At 37.6% G+C, this 17,906-nt stretch overlaps 1 protein-coding gene across 1 annotated transcript in view; it reads right to left on the bottom strand.

Moving 5' to 3' along the window:
• FRMD3 (FERM domain containing 3) overlaps positions 1 to 17,906 on the bottom strand; it is an 81,178-nt gene that overhangs the window by 17,431 nt on the left and 45,841 nt on the right. The window contains exons 6-12 of the mRNA XM_014936833.1: positions 13,634 to 13,721; positions 11,798 to 11,886; positions 9,453 to 9,516; positions 8,334 to 8,422; positions 5,051 to 5,125; positions 4,435 to 4,503; positions 872 to 993 (exon numbers count right to left, since the gene is read on the bottom strand). Of these exons, the coding sequence (XP_014792319.1) occupies positions 872 to 993; positions 4,435 to 4,503; positions 5,051 to 5,125; positions 8,334 to 8,422; positions 9,453 to 9,516; positions 11,798 to 11,886; positions 13,634 to 13,721 (596 nt within the window). The remainder of the gene's footprint in view (positions 1 to 871; positions 994 to 4,434; positions 4,504 to 5,050; positions 5,126 to 8,333; positions 8,423 to 9,452; positions 9,517 to 11,797; positions 11,887 to 13,633; positions 13,722 to 17,906) is intronic.

The following is a 17,906-nucleotide window of genomic DNA, read 5'->3' on the forward strand; positions in this document are numbered from 1 at the left end:
ATAAAATCAAATTAGGACGTACTCCCATGAAAACGAATGTAATTGCTCAGCTGTTTTCTGTTTCCTTCCACAACAAAGCAGCAGCAGAGGTCATATTTCCCAACTTCTGAAACAATTAGCTCACAAAATCTCAAGTAAGAGCGATATTAGGTTTTTTTGGCTTCCTTTTTTATTAGGAAGAATGCATTTATCCTCATTTAAACTGGCTAAGATGTTAATACCATTGTTTGTAATGACTGCATCTCAAAAAGCCAGGTGTCAAACGTGATTGTTAAAATATCAAGGAACAAACAACTACGTGAAAAAACCTTGTTCTACAAAATGCATTCAAACTGATCTCCCAATAACATCTTTGTTTTGTCAATGGGATTAAATTAGAAGAGACTCTTTCCTAGCTGACCTTCAAATAGCATCCCTTTTAGTCAGTGGAATTAAATTAGCACAGAGCTTTTCCTAACATTAGAACAGAAAGAAAGAAAGAAATATAAAAGCAAAGGGAAGCAATAAAAATGGCACACCTACCAGTAAACTGCCAGTTTTCACTCCTGAGTAACTGCAGTTACTATTTAGTAAAATGGTGCTATGCTGAATTATTTATTTCCTGTTAAGTTCCTTTCACCTGACAATCTAAAAAAAGATTTTTGAAAGAGAAAACTTAACAGCAGTAACTTTCCTCACAATGTATCTCACATGAAGCTTGTGCACAGTTCCTTGAGCTAGTCGTCATTCTCAGTATGACATGCAGAGGCTTAATGGTGTACTGGAAATTACTAGACTTTTTTCTACATCCCTGAGTCAGTAACACACCTCTTTCCGTATATTTTGTAATAAGTACTGGTAGTGTTTGGCAGGGATCAGGTAAGTGACTCACCTTCATCTAAAGGAACTTCTTCCTCCTCGCAGGGAGAAGGAAGGAGGGGCTGTAAAGGTTCCATGTTGATTATGAGTTGCTTGTTCAACGAGGGTGAGCTGCGACTCTGGGAAATGCTGGTTCTAAGAGAACAGGGAAAACAAGATCAGTTTATTCACAAGGAAACAACTGCAGTCCAATACGTCTCATCTCAGAAATGTTTTGTATAAATTCCAATAGGCCTTGGGCTACCGTAACAAGCTGTACACACTGAATGCTGCTTTCAGCCATGTTACGTTGCACCCTCAGCAGACATAAACCCTTCAACATCTGAAGCATAACAGAAGGTTTTGTGCTGGTTTTCTTCCCTTTACCCAGCCTGACTCTTTCTCATCTCATGCAGGATTTCAGTGTGTTGCTCCTCTCCACGCTGCACAGTAGACGTAAGTATTTGACTTGAAGGAAGGGTAAGGCAGACGGGATACAAATAATTTTCTTGATGTTGTTCCATTGCCTCCGGGACTGGGTAAAGGATTTGTTGTGGTTTGAGCACTGCAGACTAAAGCAGGAGCAACCGTATCCCTTCCGTTAACAGATACACAGTGCTCTCGTTCTCACGCACCCCAGACATTGCCTGTACACCATGCCTCCAGGTGCTCAGGCTGGTTCTCTTTCTTGTTTTATTTGGCTTTAACAGGCTTTCCTGGTAGCAGGTGTTGAACTTGCTCAAGAAAGGAATTCTGTTGATTCGCTTCCGTCATGAGGCTCATTAGCCTAAAATCGTATTACTGAGAAAATAAAATGGCTCTTTAGAATGTTATCTAGCACTTACATGATACTGGCCTAAAGCAAGAATCCTGCAATAAATAGGAACCCTTACAATATAAAATATTTAGTTTTGACAAAAGCAAAAATTAAAGGGAAGAGGATTCCACATGACTTCAAACAATACATAGGTACAGTGCTGGTTTCACAAAATGCATTTCAAGTTTGCACAAAGATTCAACTTACAATTCTACATAGACAAAAAACTGAACAAAGCACCTACTGCAAGTGAAAAAATGGGACTGTGTGCTGCTAAGAGTTTAGGTAAACCCGGGACACAGATGTCCTACTCTAAGTCACATTACATGTCATTAAATATTCTGTGGGGATAAACAAGCTTTCTTGTTCAACTGCCATGATTCGTTGCTCATTAATGTATGCCCAAAGCTACTTCTGTCCTCGTTTGCATTCTGTGAGCAGTCTCTAATAACTATTTAGTTTAAATTTTAACTATGCAAAGAAGTCTTTCTCTCAGATTACTGTAATTAGAATCATTCCAGCCCAACAGTGCCTCCACAGACTTGTTATGCATCCCCTGGATCACTGTGCTTGCTGTAAAGAGCTATCAAGCAACTCCCAAAATAGGAGTTGTGCCTGGGAGCACTCATAAGGCTCCCACTCCATATTTATTTACAAAGATCCCTCCTTCGGGCATGCCCTGGAAGCGAAATATTAAATAATTTACTGCATATTTGTCAGAAGAGCTTGCCACGGTGTTAATGCCGCACACTACACCCTCCAACAGATTTTTAGCCTGTAGTGCTTTAAGTATAATATCCAAACACAAATATATTAAACAGTAAGCTACTCACAACTGCATGTTTCTTTCTGAATGCAGCCACAGTAGCACTGAATTGTCTTTAAGGGAGGGAGTGTAGGGAGAGAAAACTTTACACATATAAAAATACATATAGATTTACCTTCAGTCATATAATTTCCTATAAATGTTTTGCATCTGAAAAACTACCATTTTCCTGTCCCCAAATCCTCTCTCACAGAGTAACTTGTTTCTAAAGGTTGCTTTTTTTGGAGCTGAAAATTTTCTATGCTTTTGCCTTCTTGGGCTATTAGAAAGACAAGCTATGTACTGATGTCTCCCATTTCGAAACCTCCATTATAAACCACTTGAAATCATTAGTCTTTTTTTTAGTCTTTCTAAGAAACTGAACTAGGAGCTACCATAATATTGTAAATGCAAGCTTTTTAAGAAGGTTAATTATAAAATTATACCTTAATATTTATGGGCATTAAATCCCATTAAATTAAATGACATTGCTCTGTAAACTTATTTGCCCTCTGATCTGTTTATTTATATACATTAAGAATTTTTAAACAGTTTGTTTAAAATACTTTAAATACTGAAATAAAAGAAAAGGAAAATACAAGATAAAAAGTAATTTTACCCTAAAATCTTTTCTTATCCGGTGGAAGAAAGAAACCATATGGAAAGTATGCAATAAGCTATTTCCTTATATGAGTTAATATTTTGATTTAAAATGCATTTGTGTCCCCAAGTAATCTACCCTGCCTCAATGATGGACCTATATTCTGCCTTCTGTGTTCTCAATTAACACATTCTGGGCTGTCACTCCATTTTTAACTGTCGTCTGCAAAAGCATGTTCAACAGTATCTCTGTATGGCCTCACTATTAACTACACAATCACAGAATCGCCTAGTTGGAAGGGACCTTTAAGATCATCTAGTCCTACCATAAAAAAATCCAAATCAAACCAAAAAAACAATCACACAACCAAACAAAACACACACATCAACACTAAACCATATTCCTGAGCACCGTGTCTACCTGTCTTTTCAACACCTCCAGTGATGGTGCCTCAACCACTTCCCTGGGCAGCCCATTCCAGTGCCTGATAACCCTTTCCATAAAGAAATTTTTCCTAATATCCAACCTGAACCTCCATAGTAGGCTTGGACAACATACTTATAAATATTTACTGCAAACATGTTCCTACCTTTTAGTAAAGAAAATCTACTTTTGTCTCAAATATAGATGGAATACACATATTCAACTAAATAAAAAGGTAACACCCAGCCCCTGCCCCTGAAAAAAATCACAATCACTGTAGAATGTCCAGAAAGTTAAGCAACCTTATAAGAAAGATTTTAAATAGCCTTCCTGCTGGCCTCTTTCGTCTCTGACAAATGACTTTAATTAGGCTCTTACCGATTTTCACTGTTCACTACAATGAGTGATAAGGACCAGAAAGTATCAGTTAGCTCACAAAGTCCAGTTGTTTATTTCTAACAACCCAAATCTTTTCTCACTAAAAAAAAAGGATTCTCTGATCTTTTTTCTCTTTACTGAATGAACTTCTTGCTTTTCAATCTGAGTGTACTAAGGAAAAACTATCAGGTATACCTTTAAACATACCCAAATACACACACAAAGCAGAATCTTTCAAAACCCAGCAAGAACTAGGAACAAAATGATAATGCAGTTTTCTGTCAGGATCACGTAATAAGAGTCTATGTCATAATACAGAAAATAAGATACTTATCTGACAGATTGATAAAACCAGCTTTGAAACAGCACAGATTAAATTCCCTTGTGTAGAAGACAATATGGTATTGTCAGAATTTTGTAACACTGGCAAACATATTTCCCAAGGTTTGCATGCCTCATTGTGGAAGCTCAGAATGACAGCCATTACACCTCATAGTAAAGGAAAGAATTTCTCTGCAGAGAACAATAATCCTCCTTAGTCCTTCAACTTTAACACTGAATGTAAAGACATACCTGTGAACTTCAGGAGGTTCCCTCTGGATTTTAGAGCTTGCCTCCACAACCTCTTTGGCTACTTTTCCACTGCATTAAAACATGAAATAAATATTCAAGTAAATACTAAGATGAGCTCATTACATGCCAGGCACTATACATACATGAACAATTAAGTTACAGTCAAAAGAAGAAAAGGAAAAGGCAAAAAAAAAATCCCATGTAGTAGATATATAATGTCACAGATGAAAAATTCTGTTGATCACTTGCCTGCAAAGCTACTGAAGAAAAAGCAAGCTTTTGCACTAGAACACTTAGAGTGGGGCTGGACCATATTACAATGCACCTTTGGTCCAGACTTGCCCAATTACTGGGGGCATGCAATCTCTACATAGCCACGCATCTTTGTTTTTACAGAAACTGCATCAAAAGTGGAGCCAGAAGTCTGCACAAAGCCTCCAGTTTATTTGGTGAGTGATGCTAAAGAGAAAACAGAAAATCTTCCAAAACCTGACCTGGATTAGGCATGGACAGGTCCTCAAGAAGGAAAAAAAGTCAATTTTCCATAAGCAATTACTGAAGTCTTCTCATACTTTCTGAAATGGTTTACCATGCAAAACAAACAGCGAACACCCACCTATATCGAAATCTACTGCCTTTAAAAAATATCTTGCTGCTGGACATGGTCTTGATCTGGCTGGATTTTGCATACCTTTAACAAAAAGAACAGAGGCCATCACACTTTCAGCAGAGGACACCTGATAAGCAAAAATGAACATGGCTAACTACAAGCTTTGTCATTTTTGTACCTCATAATAATATTCAGTAGTTCAGTCTTTATACAAATTAGAATATAAAGCATACATTAAACAATTCAGACAGCACAGAATGACTGAAGATAAAACAAGTGATTACCTGGATACAAAAGCAAGAAAATTAAATACCAACACTTGCTGCATCTCTAGGGACTTTAATTCACAGGATGACAGGAAAACCGTGGTACACCAAAAGCCCTAGGACAAGTTTGCCCTAATACCGTCTTGTTTGTGGGCAGAGATGGCTATTTCCACTTTCCCACTAGTAAAGCAATGAAATAGTAAAGAAGTGGTAACATTTCTCTTCAAAAGCAGTTGCATTTCTGATGTCAACTTCTGAGTCAACTTCTTAGTAGCCTAGATCATCCTACTGCTTCTCTCTAATCACAAAGTACACAGCAACCTTTTATCACAGTCTTTTATCACAATGATCACGGAATCAGACACACCATCTCCTTGATGTTCTCTGCCTTCAAAACGGCAAATTAATTTCATATTGAGTCTCTCATTCCCAGACCCTAGTAGGCAATATTCTATGATTTATATGTACTTGAAAATAACCACAACAGTCAATTTTGAGCCTGGATGAGGACAGGACTAAAGTTCTTTTTTTTTCAAGAAATGCCAAGAGATCATAACATTTTCTTAAATTCTAAGTCTCAATCTCTTCTAAGCAGAGGAGAGGACCAAATCTAATTAAGTTAAAGTATCATTATCATTAATTACTTACACAACTTGGCTTCATCTGTTCTAATCTGATTAGAATATCTTAGTTATCACACAGAACATAAACAGGATTTATCTAATGCTGTTAAGTAACTAACAGTCCATACTGTACAGCTCAGTTTCTCTGAAATGTAAGAAAACTTTCGCTGTTACAAAACTACTATCCTAAGCCTTTATTTACAGATTGCTTTGGCTTCTGTTTCTTGTTTGGCAGATTGTTGTTATTTTTCTGCATTCCACATATTAACCATTTCCCAATCTATCAATCAGGTTCTTCTCTGTTGAATATTGCTACCAATCTTCATTTCACCAAAGCAGTCCTCTTCAAGGATCCACCAAAATTGAAACAGGCAAGTACAATTTCAAAAATTCATGCTAAAGAAATAACACCACAGTAGTTCCCTGAAGACATCTGGAAAGTAGAAAAAAACATAAGACAAAGAGCCTTCAGGCACCAAGGTCAGAGAAGAAGGAGGGGAGGAGGTGCCTCAGGTGCCAGGGCAGAGACTATCCTGCAGCCTGTGGAGAAGACCATAGTGGAGTAGGCTGTCCCCCTGCAGCCCATGGAACACCACGCCAGAGCAGACACCCACAGTGCAGCCTGTGGAGGACCCTGAACTACAGAAGGAGGACATGGCCAGAGGGAATTTGTAGCCCCTGGAAAGCTCACACAGGAGCTGGCTCCTGGCAGGAGTTGTGGCCCATGGAGAGGAACCCACGCTGTAGGTTTATCCAGGAGGGAAGGACTCATGCTGGAGCAGTTCATGAAGGGCACTGGAGCAGGGAAAAAGTGTGAGGAAGAAAGAGAAGCAGAGAGAAACTGCTGTGAGCTGACTGCAACCCCCATTAACCATCTCCCTGTGCCACTCTGGGCAAGGAGGGCAGAGAGGAGTTGGGAATGAAGAAGTGAAGTTGAGGCTAGGAAGAAACAGGGGAGGAGTGTTTTTAGTTTTGTTTCTATTGACATTTAAAAACAGAGCAAGAAGGTGAGAAAGAAATTAAGCTTGCCCAAGTCAAGTCTGGTTTGCCCAAGACAGTAATTGATAAGCGATCTTCCCATCTTTAGCCAGACCCATGAGCTTTTTTTCATATTTTCTCCCCTTGACCTGTTGAGAGCGAGCGGCTGGGTGGCCATCTGGCATCTAGTCAAAGCCAAAACCATAACAACCATGCATTTGTGACCGAACCTCAAATACTTATTACAACCATTTAACACTAAGAGCAGAGAGATTATATTCTCATGAATCTCCCTCAGACATCTTTAATTTGAGCACTGATTTCTCCCCTTTGGCTGGGAATTGCTTCCTATTTGAGTAACATAAAATAAAACCACTCAAACACTATGCATTATTTTCTTACTAACATTTACTTCTAATGGAAAACACTTTCTGACAGTATTTTTATTAATTAAATCTCAAACACAGTCGATGTTAACATAGAGAATTAGCAGCTGTATTTTGCCAGCTCATATTTCCTGTTTCTTCAAGGAATATATCAATTAAATAGATTATATTGATATATTATTGTATCAGTGTTGAAACAAAAGAAGGTTATTAACAGTGATGTTACAAGACACATTCTTCCTACTTAGTTACTACATACCCTTACAGTACTCCCCTGGTGTTGCTATGCTCCAACACAGAAACAATATATTTTATAAAATGTGAAAGAGCTGTAAGGAGAGACCAAGTAGCAAGAATAAAAGCTACATGCCCCCAGGAAAGTGTTAATAAACATACCTAAAAAAGTCGATGGAAGGCGCAAGAGCGTTTTAATGAGGAATTATTTTCAGGCTCTCTTTTAGGGAATAGGGAGGAAGATACTCTCTTTTTCTTGTCAATTTACAGGCTTTCTCTAATAAACAAAAACCCAAGATGTCTGGCATCTTTCAAAATGTATCTAAGAATATTTTCTTTTTGTTTTTCAATTGTTGCAGAAATTTTTTTTTTTTCAATCAATTCTTACTAAATTTTGGCTTTCAAGCGGGAGAACAACACCTACTGGCAGAAGAACCCAGAGAATGAAACCAAACAGATTGTTTCCTCCATTTTCAAGGTATTCAACAGCAGGGCTAAGATTAATAACTATGTTGGCAGACACAAGTGCAGTACTGTGTCCATCCGGTCACACCACAGAGTAGTAAAAAAGTGTGCTGAACCAAGTGTAATTATTCACTGCCAAAACCCTCCTGCCTTGTTCAGATTTTAAATAATACATAATACTGTCTTGAAATGAAATAATATTGCCCATTAACTTGCATATTTTCTGTTTCCATTTTGAATCCTGTTGATGACATAGAACATTTCCCATTGAACAATCTTCTACGCACAGTCACATTTTTTTATTTTTAGTATAGATAATGACTTCACGTTTACATACTTGTAAAAAGCTTGGTTCTCCACCCCACATTTCCAAAGATGCTTGCAGGCTGCTGGTGTAGAGGTATGGAATGACAGGACAGCCTTTTTCTAAGTGCAAGAAGAAGGCAAATAGAAGTAATGAAAATGTTGAATTCTCAAAGATTGAAGTAGCTGTACCTGACAGCATCATCATGAACCCGATGCAATGAAGACCAAGTTTTCCTGTGTAGCCTCAATCTGTCATTGACCCACAGAAGTACAACCCATATGTAGCAAACATTTAAACCGCCCAGGCAATTGTTTCATAAATACCAGGGGATGCTTGGAGGGGGAAAAGAACAGCATATGTACAAGTGGCTTGTAGAACGAATCTGTACCAATGGTCTTCATGACAAAATTCAAGGAGGAAAGTCTCTATGTTCAATATTCTACATTGCACAGTTGCTGAACTATTTAGCACCCACTTCTCCCTGTTCACTATGTCCTCCTTGCAGCTACACAAACAGCCTCTCATACCTCTGGCATTATTTCCTTCCTCCATTTTCTATTCCTCACCTAGGTTGCGTGCAAAGCCATAATCTTGGGCTATACTAACCTGCCCTAGGGGAAGAACTGATTATAGCATACTGTAGCCAAAAACCTCTATGATTTCAATGGCAAGAGCCCAATGATAGGACTCCTAACTACCTAGGACAGACTCCACCTTATTCAGCTAATCGACATTTGAGGAGATGATCATAATTAGCCAAAAATACCTCATATTCCTCCAGGTATTAATTTGAATTTTCTGTATTTTTTATTCATATATAGATGTTGCTCATGCTTTAGAGTGGATGGGTACAGCTTTAGGGGTTTCAAATACATTAAAATCCATTAAAACCTCACTATACAGGTCACCAAAATAATGAGCTATCAACACAGCACTGGATGAATGTTAAGTGAGAAATGTCTCAACCTGTTGCAAATTAGAAATTTTTTTGACAACACTAATATTCACATTCAGTCATATTCTATATTTTATTTACAATATGAAGTACAAATACTGATTGTTAAGAAGTTCATTTAATTAAAACATATTGTTATGTTTTAGTTGACTTTAAATCAAACACAGAAATTCTGTAAAAATATTAAACCTGACCTCTTTCTGAGCTCCAAACACATAAAAAGTCTTCCCTTCAAACTTCAGTTTATAGACATCACACCTGAAAAGCAAAAAAATCATTTAAGTATAGGAAAAATAGACAAATGTACAGATAAGAAAAGCAACTTGCATGCAAGTCTCCCCGATTCGCCAAGTCAAGCAGGTTGTCCAGTGACAGTCTCAACAGAAGCCTTACAACTTTTAGCATAAAAGCATTTAATATTCCAATTTTCTTTAAAGCACAGAACATAAGCCCAGAGTATTTCTTTTGCATCCCTATTCACTTTCAAAGAATTAACTTTGGCTGCTGGAAAATGAAGAGGAAATTAAAAGTAGGGAGATGCTTATGTTTACATCCTATTTATTACACAGTTTGTAATTCCTCTTATATCTTAAAATCTTGGAAGGTCTAATGTAATTAAATTGCAGGAAAGACAATACTCTTAGCCTGTAAATGTTGCATAAGAAGGCATACAATTTTCTAGATGCAGGCACTTTTTACCAGCAACATCTTATCTCTGTCCTTATTTATTTGTGATTACATATCTTAGTAACTGACTACATACAGACAGAACAAAACAGGAAGAAAAAATGTTTGACAGCATTTATTATTGGGGCCTTGTGAGTTTCAAACCTTGATGAATGTCAAAAATGTCAAAATTTAATTTAACCAATGTTGAAAACACAACCCACATATGGAATAGCAGTGCACCATATAAGGGCAATACAATATCTCTGTTTAAACTGTAATAAAAATTTTGTCATTACCACAGCTAAAATAGAGACACTGTGGTTTTCCATAGACCTCTCTGAAGATTTTGGATGTTAGATGACTGAAATGGGAATGATTCTGTAGGCAAGAACAATGCTATTCAGAAATATTATAGCAAGGGTTTCGCTTTAATATTAAATGACAACAAAGAAGCCATTCCACTTGACAAAGCTTTTGCATTAAAAAGGAAATCTTAAATATGAATTTGGATTTTTACTTTGTAGTGCAAATTTCAGGTAATAACAGTTAAAGCTACCAGCATTCACTTCTAGGTCCCAGAAATTAAAGCAGCAGTGCATGATGAGTTAAATCTCACCAGATTGACCTTCCAATGGCCAACGTAACACTGAGACAGCTTAACAGCTTTTCTTCTGTCATTATTTCATCTTGTATCTGGTTTACATGCCAACAGACTAAATGAATACACCAAGAAACTAAGCACTGTGAAAGTCATTTTCCACAGTATGGCTGATACATGCTCATCAAGTGCTATTTTCTCCTCCCTGCACTACAGACTGACATTACAGCTACACTATCCTTATGCCAAGAGCACGAACCACCCAAGCACTGTGACTGAGACTACCTGAAATTAACCCTAGGGAAACTACAGCACAAATCCAGGATCACAAATGGATGGTATTTGACTGAAATCCCCAGAGCTCCACATGGAACTGAATCATACAGACAGGACTATACTGGCTTTGTACCTCTGAGGATTTGAGGTTACTTAACTCCTGGGGACGTTTCTATGGAAATGCAGCAAAGAGCCCAGCTCTATATAAAAAACCACCTCAGCATTTCTTCACTTCCTGCCCATCTTCTTCCCACAAGACAGGCTGGGAGTGCTGAGGTGGAGCAGCCACATCTAAGTAGCACCTGCTGTTGGCATCTGTATAGTAGCAGGTCTAAAATGCGATTTATCAGCTGTGCTCAGTCTGCACCACGCTGCTGAGGGCACAGCCTTCCCGGTGCTCTTACACCACCAGGGGGAGCTCACTTTAACGCCTCTCTCAAACTTGGCTGAGGCTGCCCAATGAAGTCAATTGTCTTCAAGAAGCAGGAAAGGAAAGCAAAACTAGACAAACCAAGGACCAACAAGTAAAAAAGAGGGTAAAAAATAAAAATTCAAAGGCATTTTCATGTGCTCCTCTGCTTACCAAGTAGGTTCTTTTATAGTTTTCAAATTGAGGTTAGTTAAATGAGGAAATAGCAACATTTCCAAGAGTCACAAATAATGATGCTGGTGGACTCTTGGAAACTCTTCCAAACATCTCTGCCAATAAGCCTCACTGGTGATTTACAGCACAGTTGAAAAATCAACTTAATTTTAGCATTTGTGCATTATGTTGACTAAGATACCCTGCAGAATAATTTTCACTGGTGGAAGAATGAGACCAAATTACTATTCTACTTCTCATCTAAGATCCCCTAAACATGAAATATTATGGGGAAAGAGAAGAAGTATTCATGTGGTTCACCTTAAAGACAACAGGTGAAGATAGTAGGAAGAAGGGAAGACAGAGGAGAAAGGACTTTTGCATATTAATCTAGTCTTATTTCACATGCTTACCATTTTAACAAGTGAATTCTTTTATTCCCCTGGAAAACTACAAATCCTGCAGCTGTGAATCCTAAAAATGTAGTTGTCCCCGTTGAGTCCTTGAAAGAGAGAGAAAGAAAGATAATTTCCCCCTGATGCAGTGAAGTGTTTCTTACTGATAGCATGAATTGTTACTCCACTATAGATTACCTGTATTTTGTTTCCCTTTTAGAAATAAATGTTGCCTTCAAATTGTACACTTCTAAAGAACAAAGATTGCTTATTTCTAGGCATTTAACTAGGTAATGGCACATTATGCTTTCTTTCTGTCTACCTGTAACTGACAACAACGGGAAATCCTTAGGTGTGCTTACAAGTTTTGTTGAAAACATACTTTTGTGTACGTCCCATTCTAACTACAAACCAGCAGTTCATACCCGCTTCAACACTGGTATTTTTTTAAGATTTGACAATACATTGTTCCCCTGCGAGATGTTGTGCTGGAAGTACCACTGTCAGCATTTACTGCAATAAGCAAGTACCCTTGAGTACAAACCAGAACATATGGTGATTCTTGCCTTTCAAATAGGAAAGACCATTTTTAAAAATTTTAGTTTCAAAATAAAAGCTCTGTCTCAGAGTTTTTGAGCAATGATTCAGGTGAATTTTGTATTAACTGGTTTTCCTGTCCATCCCAAGTTCCAGACCCTCACTTTGCTAAAGTTTGTCAACTTTAGCGTGCCTTACCTTCCACCAATAAAATATGGGGGAACAGACACAGTAATGCTTCTGGGGTAGCACCAAAGGAGCACTTTGTAAAAAGTCAAGGAAGCACCTTGCTTTGCAGCTCACTTCCAGATGACCAAAAAATTTTCCTCAAGCATGGGCCATGAACCCCTGCATGCCCCCACACTACAAGTCCTGCCACACAGGTAAAGAGGAAATTCTCAGCCATTTTTGACTGTGTGCCAACATATAAGTCTCTGGAATGCCCCCTGAAAATCTGCACTATAGTTTTCAACTAAAATTTACTAAGTCCCTGACTTCACTGAGCTCTGAACCAGCCCTTGCATTTCACAGAGGACCACCATTCCTAGCAGAATAGATACAAAATCCAGTGCAGCTCTGTGTTAGAGCTTACCAGAACAGCTAACTGCACAGCACTTCTGTTCCACCAAATGAGATGATATACAAGCTGAGGTAACAGCAGCAGTTAAAACACGAAGTGGGTAACACTAAAAAAAGCCCACTGTGGATTATGCAGATAAAACCAAGTAATTAAAAATGCACATGTGAGGGATAATCAGAACTGATAACTAAAATCACCTTCTTACAGAGAACCAGAAAACAGCAAAGTGGAGGAATATGCAAATGTATACTTGGTTCTCCCCTCTGTACAAGTTGGTTTGCTGTTTTCCTAAGATTTGCATATTTTGATGGTGTTTGAAAAACTAATCTGCCAAGGACTAACAATTTCTTGCATCTTCTGGACAAAAATAATAGTGCATCCTAAAAATCTTGCCAAATGTAAAATATTTTACAACTGGAGTATTTAAAGAAATCTTTGCATTAAATGCAAAGAAATTATGAAGTATAATCAAAGCTTTTGTCGTGACACTACATTCTCCTATGATGCTCCGCTTCGTCTGGAAAGACCTTTCCTTTGACTGATGCAGAAATGTCAATCAGTCAAGGTTCTTTCAAGGCTTAAAAGTAATATGCAGTTCCAGGGCAAGTTCTCAAATAAATTAATCCTTATCTGTGCCTGGATAAAAAACAGCTAAATCAATTCAACCAAGGGCTTTTTACTAAATGTTAGTGAAAAAAAAAAGATTTTTACTAAATGATAGCAAAAAATTTTGTTACCTTGCAAGGATGAGGATCAACACCATAAGTTTCCAAAGAATATGCCTTCAGGAGCAAGTTAAATTCAGCAACTGCTGGGCTCTGACCTCTGAAATTACAAAAGAAACAGTAGTTTGTCAGCAAAAAGAAAATGGGATAAAAAGACTTTTTGACTGGAGGGTTTACATGCCTAAAAAGGGAGGAAAGAAAAGTTCCTTCTGAAATACAAACTATTTCAACCATGTTCTGTTTATAATATAAAGATACAAAACTTTTCACATGTTTTCTCCTGCTGCATTGTACAGTGACTGATATTTTCAGGTAAATCCTGTTTTCCTCTCAACCCTGAGATAACAACATGTTATGCAATTAACCAGATTTATCCAATATCCTGCAAGTATTTATTGTCTTTTGATATACATGCATGTCAGCCTGAATATGATATAAATTTCAGCATCTTTTTTTCCACAGACTCCTGCTGCCCAACTCATTTAAAAGGATTGTGCACATTAACAAACATTCCTTCCAGCACAGGGATAAACACATATAAACACGGCAATCATATTACACTGGCTACTCAGATGCATGCCTAATTATAGTGGTGCCTGTTACCACCATGATAGTTCAGAATCTGTCAGCATTTTCATTATATGCTCCTATTTTTAGGGTGTCTATAATCAACCATGAATATACACTAAAGCCTGAAACATGGCATGCAAGAATTGAGTTCTAGAATAATTTTTATTATTTGATTTTTGCTCTTCTAACTCCTGAGTTGCAATAAGCTTGAACACAGATTTACAATACCTGTTTGTCAGTGAACTCTTCCAAGTATTATTTTATTCATGTATTTGCATGGCTAGAGTATGATTCTGAAATACAGTTGTGTAACAATAAGCAGCACTTGGGACCCTTAAAAAGCCAGACCTCATAAATTCTCCTCATGCAAATTATCCAAAAAATGAGCCACAGACAAATCTTCAAAGAACACAGTGATAGTCATACTTTATCCTACCCCTGCATTTTGGGCTACCATCTTACACTGCGGCCAGTGCACTTGGGAACTGGCATTTAAAAACTGCTCTTTGGACTGGTGTAAAATAATTTCCCTGTAAGTCCGTCATCCCCCAGTAGATAGAAACCAACAAGCATTGACCTACAAGGCTCAGTATCTGGCCCAAAGTTCAATATAACAATGAAGACAATGTCTAGCATGTGTGTGGATGTCAAATCCTATTTTGAACCTACCAAGTTGAGGCCCTGGGGCAATGCAAGTGTCAACAACCTTTTCTGTTATAAAGTCTTAATTCATGCACATTTGTACTTCATTGCTTATTGTCTCCCAGTCAATTCCATTACACTTCTTTCATTTCTTCCATATGGTCCTTCCATTTGGTACTCCTTGATACTACACTACCTACACTTTTTTTCAGATCACATTTTTGTTGATGTATGGCTTTCAAAAAATAAAAACCACACAAGACTAGGAAAGAAGTGCTCACATTCCTCCCTCCTTTTTTTGTCTCTTTCTCACCACTTTCCAGCGGAGAAGAACATGTATCAAGAGGAGCACCAAAAATTTTAAATGTGCATCTACACACCTAAATATTTAAGGGGAAGACAGCATGAAAGCAGCAAACAAAACAAAAATGCTTATTTTGCCCAGGCAACTTCCTCATGGCTCTACTAAATTGCTTTCCTCCCTTTTCAATGCTAATAAATCACAACTTCAAGTGTAATCACAACTGTAAGACAATAAATGAGCCTTAAATAGGCAGTAAGTTTGTTTTACGTACCAACCAACTGCGCAGGACAGAAGTAATTAACTAACTTGACCTAAATTACTTGTAATGCTTATGTTGCATAATGAAAAGCCAAACAACTAGATGGTTTGCTTGCTTATTGGAAATTGGGCTTTATAGAAAAATAAGAACATAAAATGTATCTTTTACCACTTCCTGTTGCTGCTGGCCGAAAGGAAAGTAGTCAGTCTTCTGGTTTGAAAGGACCAAAAGATGTCAAATAATTTTGAACAATGTGATTTGGGGGGGTTGGCATTTCCAGAAGGGAAAATAATGCTAAATTGCAATTATTATTAAAGAGACACATTAAACAAGAATTAGCATGTTTATCTCACCTATAGCCTCTGAAACTATGCTGTCTTTGTGCATATCAAGTGGAACAAGCTGTGGAACTTGGCAAAAAAAGCCTGGACAAGTTTGATCTTATCAGATTACAGGCTAATTAAATGTCTACTGTGCAAAGCCTTAAAAGAACACCATGAAGCAGAAGAGTCAAGGGCAATATCAAATGAAAAAATCCTCATTCATCCCGTATCAAGGGATTAATATTCAAGCCCTGATATTGTGCTGTTCATCTGTAACTCAGGAATGTAATTTTCCTTACTAAATAAAAATGTAACTATAGCAAATCCTATCAGCAAAGAAAAGTCCACATTTTATCGATCACTGGTTGAATATTAGATATGCCTATGCCTTTGACTGGCTTTGTTAAAAAGACTTTAAGCTTTCTACATGCAACAAATAGCCTTACAAAAAATGTATAGAGTTTCCTCACTTAGGCAAGTGTTTCAACTAATGCCTCTTGCAGTGGAAAAACAGGGAGTATTTAGACAATGCATCTTTGGTGTTTTGTAACTCAATTCTCTCAGGAAAGTCAGCTGTCTCTCTCAGTGCATTCACTTCTTTTAACCTTATATGACTTCCCAAATTTTTCAGTATGTACTCAGCATTAAATGGAACATGTATTCCCCTTCCATGTGTTGCAGCCACTATAGCTGACATAGGTTTTTGAACAGGACCAGTAAAAGAAACTATTACACAGAAAAGTGTCTGTATACCACACAAATAATAATGTGGGTATTACTTGTGAAATTAGAGCTCCACAGTTATTAGCTACAAATTGATGACTCAACCTAGGAATCAATCAATCTAAAAGTTCCTAATAAAATTTTAATGAAACAAAGACTTTAATAGAAGTCTGAGAAGTCTTCAACATCTTCTGGTTTTTTTGCTTTAGGCTCATGAGAAGTACGCACTAGAGTATGTACTAGCTCTTTTTATTCCCCACAGGGCCCTCAACTCTGAAGCACTTCAAAAGCCTGGAAGCTCAACAGGGAATACTTCCAGTGTGTGCCACAGCAATGATCTACTTGTTTTGCTGGCTGCCCTCACCAATTCACTCTAGAATATTCTCCTCTTCATACCTTTGAGGTACATACCTGTTACAAAGTGAAGTAGTGAAACTTAGTGAAAGTCAAGGATGAGATAGCACAGGTTTGCCCATTAATTCCTTCTAACAGAGAAGACTACATAGCAGTAACAGCAAAGAACAAGGATTTTCAATTGTATTCTCAGTTTCTTGCTTCCTGAATGACCTTAGTGAAGTCACTTCATCTATCTTCTCTGATTCTCTTACAGACTTATAAAGCGCAGTGAGATACTACTATTAACACACTAATAATACAAGGCGTAAGTATTGTCTGTCCTTTTACCTCATCTCTACGTCAAACAATGTTACTTGCTGCCTAATAGGATACTGATAGTGGGCTTGAGCATGCTGCATGTAAAATTAATTTCTGGGTATTTACGGTCTGTAGGGTGTTTCAATGCAATTAATTCAAAGAATAAATAAGTACATACATAATGACTGGGCTCTAGAAACTCACCTCCATGCAAATCAGGGAAAAATATTAGCCATGAAGCTTTAAATAACATAGGCTCAGTCTCCACCAAATACCCTTTGCCCTTCCTTCCCTCTGTGGATGTACTTTGCTGCAGTCTCAGGAGAGACCCCAGTGACTATTTCAAGAAGGATCTCCATCTATGAAATATTCTGCTTGTTGTATTCCAGATGCTGTACTGGACAACCCTCAGCAGAACGGGGTTATCTGGTTTTCCTTTTAACCTAAAAAAATGCCAGAATTCTGCATAAAGCATCAACATGTTTAGCTACACCATATACTGACCGCAGAACTGCTCACCACATGGCTGAGGTTTTGCTGTTGTTTCTTTAAACATTTTTACAGTTGGTTGAGACATCCATCAGTTGCTATACAGCTATAGCACTAAAGGTCTTGAGTAGCTTTTACTTTTCCTTTAAGCTTAGGAGAAATACAGTCTGTCTGTATTTTTAGTCAGGATAAAGGTACTAACGAGGTCTATTGAAGGTACTGAAACACAAATCTGCTACCATTACCAGAGTTTCAGTTTTACTGGAGAAGACAGCACAATAGTGGAGATTATTTAAAAAAAAAAAAAAAAAAAAAAAAACC

The sequence above is a fragment of the Calidris pugnax genome, unplaced genomic scaffold, assembly GCF_001431845.1.
Source record: "Calidris pugnax isolate Ruff unplaced genomic scaffold, ASM143184v1 scaffold2, whole genome shotgun sequence".
In the NCBI taxonomy this organism is placed as follows: Eukaryota; Metazoa; Chordata; class Aves; order Charadriiformes; family Scolopacidae; genus Calidris; species Calidris pugnax.